General features: G+C 38.7%; 1 protein-coding gene across 2 annotated transcripts in view; it reads right to left on the minus strand.

The window, feature by feature from the left end:
- Positions 1–11,410, minus strand: part of LOC103476729 (protein FAM13B) — a 17,351-nt gene extending 5,941 nt beyond the window's left edge. The window contains exons 1-12 of one of the 2 annotated variants that reach the window (XM_008429255.2): positions 11,137–11,410; positions 10,096–10,297; positions 9,762–9,971; positions 8,931–9,105; positions 6,691–6,865; positions 5,752–5,876; positions 2,171–2,380; positions 1,987–2,068; positions 1,713–1,813; positions 1,224–1,232; positions 860–917; positions 523–597 (exon numbers count right to left, since the gene is read on the minus strand). In XM_008429255.2, coding sequence (XP_008427477.1) covers positions 523–597; positions 860–917; positions 1,224–1,232; positions 1,713–1,813; positions 1,987–2,068; positions 2,171–2,380; positions 5,752–5,876; positions 6,691–6,865; positions 8,931–9,105; positions 9,762–9,971; positions 10,096–10,297; positions 11,137–11,166 — 1,452 coding nt within the window. In that variant the 5' untranslated portion in view covers positions 11,167–11,410. The remainder of the gene's footprint in view (positions 1–522; positions 598–859; positions 918–1,223; positions 1,233–1,712; positions 1,814–1,986; positions 2,069–2,170; positions 2,381–5,751; positions 5,877–6,690; positions 6,866–8,930; positions 9,106–9,761; positions 9,972–10,095; positions 10,298–11,136) is intronic. The other variant, XM_008429256.2, reaches the window with a different exon arrangement.

The raw sequence follows: 11,410 nt of genomic DNA on the forward strand, positions 1-11,410 counted from the left end.
TGTGTGTGTGTGTGTGTGTGTGTGTGTGTGTGTGTGTGTGTGTGTGTGTGTGTGTGTGTGTGTGTGTGTGTGTGTGTGTGTGTGTGTTCGTGTGCGGATTCGTTCTGACTCTGTATTGCAGAGGGAGCAAAAAAAACCTGTGAGGTCGAGTTTTATCGTAAAACAAAATCGTGTTGGACCACATATTTGATGTGACATCAGCAGCAGCGGCAGCAGGTATAGGCTGAGGTTCCTTTCGCTCATCCTCCTCAGCGGCTCATTCATAAAAAAAAAAACTAAAAAAAAACTAAAAAATAAAAAAATAAAAACCAGGCTTGTGCGTCAGCCAGAGGAGGCAGACGGATGTGAGGGGAGGGCAGCAAGCGAGGCTATTATTACGGAAGATAAACACCTACGAGCGGCCAGGCACAAACATCCAGACACATGCAGGGGATTTACAGCAAATAACTCCAGGTATCACCGGGAGTTATTTTACAATCCATGTCACTAAAATAAAAAGGACAGCGAGGAAGGAGAACTTACGTCATAGCAGCTGTCTGTGCCTCTGCAGTCGCTATGTGTGTCAGAGGAACTACAGCATTCCCCTCCTTTGCTGCTCTGAAGGAAGAGAAAACTCCATCAGTAACAAAGCCATACACATCAAACACAAAAATACCTGCTTACAGATTTATTACATTCAAAAAGGACCAAATGGGTGAAGTAATATGACCACATTTCTTGAAGTGAAATGTTTTTCTTTTTCTTAAAAAAAGAAAATAAATATTTTATTTTCCCTTGGATGTTCAAGCGAAACAATGCAAATCTGAAACTAAACCGATTTCCACAGCACAGCCCCTATTCTGCAGAAAAGCCAGTTTACCTTGTATTGGGACACCGTCCCTTCGTCTTCTGTCTTGCACTGTATACAGCAGAGTAGGCTAGAAAACAAGGAAGTACAATGAGCTGAAGCAGAAAACCCCAATCAAATTGGACTAAGTGCCAGTGCAAAAAAAACAACAAAAAAAAGCCGGCTTCACAAATTGTGCTCCAGCTCTCGTTCTACCTCTGGCTACACTCCATGTAACTTTAATAGCAAGCAGTGATCATGAACATGGCTGAAAACAGATGTGTTTAGATCTGCAGTCGGGATGTTAAATCATGGACTGTTTATGGCTCAAATGAGTGGTGAGGCGTAACTGAGACGGTCGCTTCCTATGGCATGATGGTACTAAGGTCCGGCTTACCAAGGCGTTCTGCGGAGACAAACAGACACAAAAACTCAGCGACCAGCCACACGCTAAGTCCATCTGACACAGTTTGTCGTCCTGCTCCACGTGAGGCCCTGCAGCGCGTCAGTGTTAGTTGGACCGGAATCACATCAAAGCCGTGACTGTGAGCAGCGCTGTGCCCTGATAACCTACTTCTGAACTGACTGCGGGGCTCAGCCATGACCCGGCTGAGCCCCGGTCATATTTTTTCTTCCTGAGAGGAAGGAAAATAACTCCAGTATCCATCTAAATGCATCTGATACACTTTCACTGATTAAAAAAAACAAACAAAAAAAAGCAATTCACTAACAAGCGATTCAATCACCAAATGTTAAATACTTAAACCTAACTGTTTTGATAATACGAATTCTTCGAGAACAAATTACTGAAGGAAATCAGGACATGAGGGAAGACTAGCGCTCACACTTTCTTTTTTTAAATAATCATGGTGGCGTTTTATCTCACCTGTCTGACAGCGGGCTCTTTATTTGCATTTTGCTTTGTGATTCGTTCGACATGCAGAGATCCGAATGAGGCCAGTTCTGTCCTACGCTACTGCTGGAATCCTGAAACAAGCAAACAAAAACAGTTTGATCCGTTTTTATTTAGTCTTGGACGTGAAAGCTAATTTTCAAATAAAGTTTCATTTAGTTCTTCCGGAATGTATACCGGTGAAGTTTTATCTAAAATAATATCTGGGAGTGTTGCTGAATGAATAGCAGGAAGAACAGATGCACACCGGAGAAGAGCAAACGAATCTGTCTTCTTTCTCCTGTTTCAGTTTTGATCCGGTGTTGGGTTGTGGTGTCTGAAATGAAATCCTGGTGAGACGAGGCGAATGGGTTACTAGCAGGGAAAACGTATTTCAACAAAACCATCATGTGACCACTGGGTTAAAATGCAGTGCCTTGAACAAAAGTCACCGTCGCACGGTAGGCGTCGTTTCAGAAGGTTCCCCCGATGCGCTCTGAGGCTGTGCGGTCTGCGGATGACGCTCTGGCAGCAGGTCAGCGTGATGGGAGAGAGCGATGCCTGCATCCGCTGTGATCCTGCCTTCCCGGTTTGCAGTCGGCGGCTGAATGTCAGCGTTGACGTCAGAGCGGCTCTTACAAGCTGGCAACAGTTTGTCACAACTTGAAACGACAGAAATACGAGAACAAAACGGACAGGGAGGGAAAGACAAAAGAACATGTTTGCTGTGGATGTTTGTTTTTTGTTGTTAGAACTACAAATTCCATCCCCTGGATTTAATATAGTTGTAAAGGGGTGAAAACGTACACAAATAACAATATTTTTTATGCACAATACATTTCCACAGTAATTGCAAAAAAAAAAGAAAGATAATATTGTTGTTTTGAGACCTTTTCAAGTAATATATTCATAATAATAGCATTTTAGGATGACTTCACACTGGAGCTGTGAGATAATTTAAATATCAAAAATAAAAAACAACAGCCAAAAGCGATAACTAAAACAGAAATGCAAACCACACACAACCGAAGCCATGAATAAAATTTTATGAAGTCTCCGAACACAAAATTGCCCTTTAAAAAATATTAATAATCGGAATAGCTCATTTTAATTTATCATTGCTTACTGCAATGATAAACATCCTATAGTGTTTATTTAATCTGGTCTGACAAAACAGATTTTATTCAAAATTATGGCTGTAATTATGGGAGCAGATCCGGAAATGGCATGCTAACGAGAGAATGTAAACATAGTAAACATGTATTAAAGTTAACGTTGACCTTAAAAAAGACAGAAAACAATTTCTGATCTTAAACTACACAGGATAAAACGTTGCTTAAAGCTCCACATCGCAGCACTAAATGAAATACAGGATCCATTCTGGTCCTCTTTTTACCCGCTTTAAACAACTCCACTCACACCCCAAACATAGTGGTGAAAATGAATTAACAAATATCACTGTAAGTGTTGATAACACTTACAGTGATAAATGTTCAGTAAATCATCATAGATATTAGTCACTGATTATCAAACAGCAGACTTCTTTGCAGACAAATACCAGCTGCGTGCTCAGAATAGTTTTATCCATTTGTCCACTCACTTGCGGCGAACCGTTGATCCACAGTTGCCGACGCTGAAGCAGATCAAAGATGAGAACATTTCTCACAACAGCCTAAAACGTAAGACAACAAACAAGCAAACAGCCTGCTGCTCTGGAGAAAAGACGAGGATGAAAAGAAAGGAGCGAAGAGACGACAAAGGCTTAATGGTCGCAAAAAAAAAAAAGCTCCGGAGGCAAAAACTACTGACCAAATTGCTTCAGTTACTTCTCTGCACACACACACACACACACACACTCTCGCCTGTGACGATAAAGGGGCCGGAGTTCAAAACTGTTCAATCATATTTAGAGTTAGCAGAACCGGTACAGCACAGCGGCACGGACAGAAGTAGGTCAGAAAGGCCAACAGAGGAGAGCGCACACATCCTAACATCTTTACCACTGAGGAGAAACTCCTTCATCATCAAAAACTGATCCCACAAGCTCATCTCACAAAATATGCCTGTCTTGGCATTTGACACATTTCTGTAACTGACCTCGATAAGGACCACTGTGGGAATAAGTGAAATGAACGACGTCAACAAACCACTGGGAAAAATAGAGAACTTAAGTGAAAAGCACAATTATATAGATGCGAATCTGTGAATGTAGATCATGTGAATGTTGTTGATTCTAACTGTATAAGAATCAGAATAAGCAGAAACATCAAGACGACCCACATTTACAGCACCGGTCAGAAGTTTACATGCAACCAGCATAAATGTCATGGCAACCCTCGGCACATTTTCTAATTTTAGCTTTTGATTGGCAATATATGTTTCAGTTTCAAGGCTAATATCATAAAATCTGATCAGGAATTGTTTCAAATTATTATTATTAATTTTAAAATACACCACCAATGCAATGGGTATAGAAAAGGAGATTTTCATAAATCCAAACATTATTTACCCTTGGCTTTGGTCTCATTGGTCCCAACATGTATGATATACTGTAACCCTCCCATATTGTCATTATGCTTTTATCATAATACTTCCAAGCATATATTGTGCTGTCCAACCAGAATTGTGTTAGGATTGTAATTTTGACAATCCAGAAGAAAATATCTAAAGAGCTCTGAGTTATTTGATAAAAAAAAAAAGAGAGAGAGAAAGAAAGAGAAAAATAAGGAAAGTAGGTGTATGATCTTGATTCTGGACAACTTTCTCTTTTTTTTTCTTTTTTTTTTACGTGGGAAATAAAAATGTGGAAAACAGAAATGTTTCCTTCCTAGTATTTACTCCAGCTATCCAATTTAACATCCCTCGGTGAGCCGAGGAAACCAGCCAAACATTTGGAATGATGCAGCATCTCTCTCCTGTGGAGCAGATGAGCGTAGGAAGCTGTTGATGAAAAATGATTGATATTTGCCCTGTGATGACTCAAAAACAAAGGCAAACCATAAAACTGGCCTTCTTTCACACTCCGCTTCTGCTGCATCTGGTCACTCTTTGTCAGCGGACATGTCTGATTACACAGCTTAGGCTGAAATGCATGTAAGTGGAATATCCCTTTGTGTCCATTATGTATAAAACAACTTCCTGATTTACAGTGTGAGAACCAATCCTGGAGAAATATTGCACTTTAAAATCTATACGTTATTTGAATTAACCTGCTTTGACCATGCTTGTTCTGCTCTATATGTAAAAGGAAAAACAAACAAAAATGAGCATGAGGTGTGAAGACACAACAAACAGCTGTCTGCTGATCGGCTGCAATGCACAGACCTGCAATATCGCCATTCTTTATGTGTCGAATGGGAAAAATTACACTCTCAGGGCGTAATCAGCTGCGTGTCCTAAAGCCTGAAACAACAGACTGGATGACTCGTCTGTTCAGAGACTACGTTTGAATCAAATTTCCGGCTAGTTTGGCGTCAAACATCGAAACTATTACGTTTCTCGCTTGAAATCGCCCTTTCAGTTTGAACAGTCAACAAGAGAGTCTCATTTTACTTCCATTACAAAAGGTTTAGCAGAGAACACATAAGCTTAAATGTCAGATATGGGGGCAGGGAGAGCATCTGCAGATGTTAAATATCACTTCAACCTTACAGCCTTCAAGCAGAATGTATGATCGTTAGACTAACAATGGTTGTTAGATGAAATTTTTTTTCTTATTATTCCTATCAGGAGACGAGGCGTATTAATATAAATGTGGGTGTGGAAACAATAGTTGATAGTATTGTGTTCCTACTAACCACAATAAAGCAAATCAGTCCATTCTAAGATTGATGAAAACTGAGTAGCTTAAAGCTTGTTACGCAAGTGATTTTTCTCAAATGTTATTTGTCTTACTAAAACTTTAGGAACAATTAGGTGATTATCAATGTAGGGTAGTTCCAATTAATTAAAGAAACTCTAACTTTCTTTAACTAATTCTGGACCAAGTCACAACAAGAATCAATCCATCCATCCACAGAGAGACGAGGAGTACCTGTTGAGTGTTAATTGCATCTGCAGAGTTAGTTCAGAAGCAAAGCCTCCAGAAATCGAAGCGATCTCTTCCTCCAACCTCTCCATGCTGCAGCTGTTCTTGCACTCAGAGCTGTGGGGTTGGACCTGCCAAAGAAAGGTAACACTAACATTAATAAACTCGTGGCAACGTTCAAAATGTTCCTTACAGGAACAGGTGGATTCGTTTTCTGCAAATACAGAATGCTGTCCATGTCTGCGCAATGTAATAAAAACTTTTCTCTCTTTCTTTCTTTCCTTTATTTACCCAGGAGATCCAGAAAACAAATCGGCAACACGTTAAACATAAGTAAAACAAATTAAGCCTCATACACAAGTTTAAAAATATATATTACAAAGCAGGTTAGAAGCAATGACAGTGATCATGTTCTTTCATTCATCTGGAACTTGTTCATCAGAAGCACAGTTGTGAAAATTTAAAGATATCCCAGTACAAACTGGGAACCAACCACCAATGAACCAACAGGACAAGTTCTAGTGGTTTTGTACAAAATACTATTTTAACACTGAAGTCAGTATTTGGATTTATTAATGACATCAGTCCCCACTCAAATATCAGAAAGCAGTGGGATTTGGTAACTAAATCAGCGTTTAAGCTAAAAACTCTGTATTTCTATGCAGTTTTGAATTTCATCTGCATATAGTGACCACTTTGAGGTCAGGGTTGGTGGGGAAACCTCACACTTTCCCACTTGAGATTCTGACTTCACAGGACATTTCTCTGCTTTAATTCAAAAATCAAATTTAGAAAGTTTCACTCCTAAGTCAAAAATACATAAAAGGCCGCATTGTTCCCTCAAATCAATTGAGAAGAACTGGCATGTTTATTTATTTATGTACTTTTTTCTAAGTCGTGCTAAAACAACGCTTTTAAAGTTCTGTCAAGATACATGATCCACACCTCAAAATGTGAGAGAGCAGAGAGAGCAGGAGGAGGAGGTGAGGAAGAAGTAGCGGATGGGGTCATCAAGATCTCTTCTTTGACCGCAAGGAGATCTGCATGATGTCTGAGAAGGTGGAGCAGCAGGGTGTTAGACACACTCTGCTCCTCCAGGATCCTGGGCCCTGCTGGAACACTGCGCAAAGAGAGAGGAAAGAGAAACAACAGCACGACGTCACTGTCAACGCTATAGCGTTCAAAATGGCTATTTAAGTTACAAGCATAGTGGTACAGATTGCCATCTAGTGGCCAGAGGCACAAACAGCACTGTCCTGAGAGGAACAGATCAAGCAAAGCACAAGTCATCACTACGGCTGCCAGTAACGTTTATTTTAGTTGTCAATTATTCTGATAATTCATCATTTAACTGGATAAAAAAACTATATGGCACATTCTGCAGATTTTTCATTTAAGCCTTGTTTTTATAAAATAGAAATACATTAAATCCTGCAAAACACTACCAATTAATTCCTTTTGTAAATAAGAAAATAGGCATTCCATTGCCTAAAATACAATAACATAGCATTCCTTTAGTGAATGCTTGATCTTTTATAGCAAATGATCCATCTACAGCTAAAAATATGGGCAGATCTGTTAATTACTTTTGTATTAACTGATTAATAATTTGATGGAGTTTTTTTTTTTTTTTACATAATCATAACTGGGTAAAGCAAAAACTTGAGGAGTTCTGGGTACAACATGCAGACAAAGTGTTTTTTTTTATATTAAATGCAAGTACTGTATAAGTACATTTTTGGCTTAATTAATGCTCTGAGGTTTTTTCTGCAATTGGTCTTTTTCTGAGTCTGAATATTCCAGCTAACGATTAATCAGTTACTAAATTAGTTGACCATTATTTCAATAATCAAATCATTAGGATTACTTTGATTAATTGTTTCAGCCCTAATCATCAACTCGTATCAAATTGGCCAACCAGCTAAGATTTATTTCCAACATGTCATTCTGTTGATCCAATATAACCTATTAATTTAAAATCAGTTTACTCCACTTATGCAAAAATAAAAAAAATACAAAGCTAAAAAGAAGAAAGATCTAAAAGTGGTGGAGAGAAAAAAATGCAGAAAACCTAAGCAGGAACAGATGTGTTTGTATGGCAGACAGATCATTTTGAAGTCTATCACGTGCTACATCACAGAGACATATGAGAGGAAGTGGCTGTCTATGAAGACATTTGGGAGGCAAATATGGAGGAGTTATGGGGCACAGACTGTGTCACTGAAGCTGCCACCAAGCACATATGTTCCAATGTTGGCATACAATGCCTGCCTTCCCTGATTAGACTATTGAAATCTTAAACTATACCAGAGAAAATACCTTTTCTCAGTCAATCAAATTATTCATTATTCTTTTTTATTATTATTATTATTATTATTGAAAGGAATTGAATAAATGAAACACTATATTTATCTCCCAAAGCCGTTCACATTTTTGTAGAAAGCAAAAATAAACTGCATAATTCACAGCCGTTTTTTTCCAGACCTCTTTTTTCCAGTCACCCAAACTCAAACTGTTCTCGCCCGTGGCTACGATGAACACTTTCCTCTGAGACGCTGGCCTTTATGCGATGACTAACAGGCGCAAAACAACTAATACAACAGAGATCAAAGAAGGACGAGTCGGCCTGATATAATGACTCCTTTCTACTGTCACTAAAGCACAGCAGCCACTTGTTGTGTGAGGCTCCATAGAGACTCAGCGTGTTTACAGTTCAGTAAACAGGAAGGGAGAAGCAACAAGCAAACTCTTGAAGACCTTGTTCGTATCTGTAAGTCATTTTCTGTGCCATGCTCTGCATTACGGGCCACAGATCACACCCATTTCCTACAAGGGGGTGAACTCGACTTCACACAACAAACACTCAGCAGCAAAGCGTTTGAACTGTGCCACATACATAGAAGGTTGCTTTCATGAGGAACAGACTGTTTTTTGTTTTTTTTTCCTGCACTGCAATCTACCAGAATTACAAACATATGTGCGACAGAAACATCCACCACTGAAAGCACTGCTGGTCTGGTTGTATATGTATTTATAACGAATGACAAAGCAACAGGTCTAGATGCTGAAACAAGGTATTTTAAACTTGAAATATTAATAAACGAAAAGAAACCAAACATAAATTACACCATTTGGTCGGAATTCATGTCTCCTATTGCAGTTTTAGGGAGAAGGAAGCAACTTACTGAAATATACAAGGTCCAAAGATGGTAGCTAGATTTTCCATAGGCATGTGGTTGGACAGACTCTGAGAGGCCACTTTCGACAAGAAGTGGAAGAGGTAAGAGAGAATATTGAGGTTGAAATCAGGCAGGAGGCAAAGGTTTTCTCTCAGTCTTTGGTTCAGCTCATGTGTACACCCTAAAAATATGCAGAAACATTGAAAATTGATTAGTTTCCCTGGTAAAGAGGAGTACAAAGCTTTAATTTAACTAAGTTTTATTGAAGTGGAATATTCGCAAACCAAAAAAATATATATATATACAAAAACCAAACCTTTAATCAAACAAATATATTTTTAAAAAAATTGGCAACATTTTTAACGATAATAAATTGTTTTCCCCTAGCAACTCCCATAGAAATATTTGACCATTTGACCAGTTTAGAACGCACAGAGAAACAGACCTCTCACCATTCCTCCTTCCAAAATCACTCTAAGTAATTCACAAAGCTGAATCCTATATTTTGTTTCAAACCAAAGCACACGGATCCAGTAGAGGTAGGCATGTTTACACAAGTATCGCTTTTTGGTAGCCATTTCCTCATATTTAAACATCGGAAAACACATCTGAATACTTGAATGACGTGGATTTTTTTGATCCAAAGAATAGCTATTTAGGATAGAAAGTCATATTTACAGCTGAGTGCAACAGGAAGTCATTGATGACTTCCTGCTCAACTCAAATCCCTGAAATATAAATGATTTACATCTGAAGCATAAGAAACGCAAGCTCATACCCACATAAATAGTGAAAATGTAATAGGGTGTATACCATAAAAGTAATTTTCTAAAACACCTTTTAGGATGAGAACCAGCTGTTTGCGATGCGGTTCAGGAACTAAAGGAGTGGGTAATTCCCGCAGGAAGAGCTTGAGTAGAGAAGCTACAGTGGTGACGTCCCCCAATTGGTCCAGGTCCACTCTCTCTCCTTGGTCCAACTGTTCCCTCAGCTGCTTCACACGTGCCGTGGACCCACACAAACGAAACAGACCCCTGTGGTGCAGTCCTAAAATAGGGAAAACATATTCGGTCACAACACACATGGATGATGTTTGAGTTAAATGTAATAAAAAAAAGGGGGGGGATGAATAAAGCTATTTAGTTAAGAGACTCAGAGGGGTTTTACGTACCATACTTTTCCAAGAACTCTACCATGTCTCTTAAGACAAGAGGTATCCCATTGACCATCTGACCATTCTCATTAAGTTTTTCCAAAGCAACACCGAATACACACGCTGGCCTTTCTGCAGGAGCTGGAACATGTGCAGGAACTGTGAGTTCTGGGCCGACTTTAGAGTTGGGTCTTATAATTTTCACTGAAGATATGTTGTTCTGCAGCGAGAAGAGAAATTAACAGAGGGAGATCTCATTTATTAGATTAACGTTAACAAACACCAGAAGCAGCTTAAAAACATAGCTTTGGTTAAATATGTTACCATTTCACACCCACCTTGATTTTAGTATAAGTATCTGAATATACTTACAAGGATTCATTTGAATGTAAAAACTTTTCAGGACTCAAATTAGCTTCCACATGCATTTTTTCCCCCCAAAAGTTTATAGTTGGCAAGAAAACCAAAATTGACAAAAATTCAATTTACTGTGGATTTCTTTCAAGTAGATCAGGATGGATGGACGGAAACCGAGTAGGCTATAACACCTTGAACCAGAGACAGAAGTTAAAATGTTGTAATTATCTTTCCTCCTTCCCTATCATACCTATGTAATGTAGAGTATTATAAGTCATATTTTTCAAAGGTTTGTTGTTTGTTTATCATTTAGAATTGATTTAGGTAAAGTGCCGTTTTACATTTGTTATGACTTATTGAATAAAAGTGAAGAATGACAAAGTAGTTTGATAATAATTTTATTAGTATCTAGATTTTTTTTTTCTTTTTTCTTTTCATTACTGACCCTTAAAGATAAACGTAACCTGAATCTTCCTTAAAAGTAACGTCGGTCTCCAGAACTACAAGATATTTGAAACAAGTCTAATCCTAGAGTGCCTGGCAACATGACACAGACGTTGCATGATAAAATAAAAATAAAAAAACGCATTCAGGGACCCACTGAAAAAAAAGGAAAACTGTACAAAATGAAGTCGGACATGCTGCATAATGACGTAGGAAAGCCTTCAGTAGTAGAATAACACACTGAATATGTGAACTTACACAGGAGGATAATGAAGCGCTTGCGCCCATTTTTCAGCTCAGCGGACTGGAACAGCTCCCCGCCTTTGAGTTGTAGACGGATTTTCATCTTGTCCAAATGAATGCTCTGCTTACAGAAACTTTCGAAGATTCGCGACTAATCGTTGCCATGGTCTTCACATCACGGCGGCTGGATAATTGCAAATGTATATATAAAAAAGTTATTTTAAGGAAGCCTTTTTGGCTCAGTATCCTCCTGCTAACTTCACTGGCAAATTGTTTACGTTACTAGTCA

This window comes from Poecilia reticulata, linkage group LG15 (assembly GCF_000633615.1).
Source record: "Poecilia reticulata strain Guanapo linkage group LG15, Guppy_female_1.0+MT, whole genome shotgun sequence".
Lineage (NCBI taxonomy): Eukaryota > Metazoa > Chordata > Actinopteri > Cyprinodontiformes > Poeciliidae > Poecilia > Poecilia reticulata.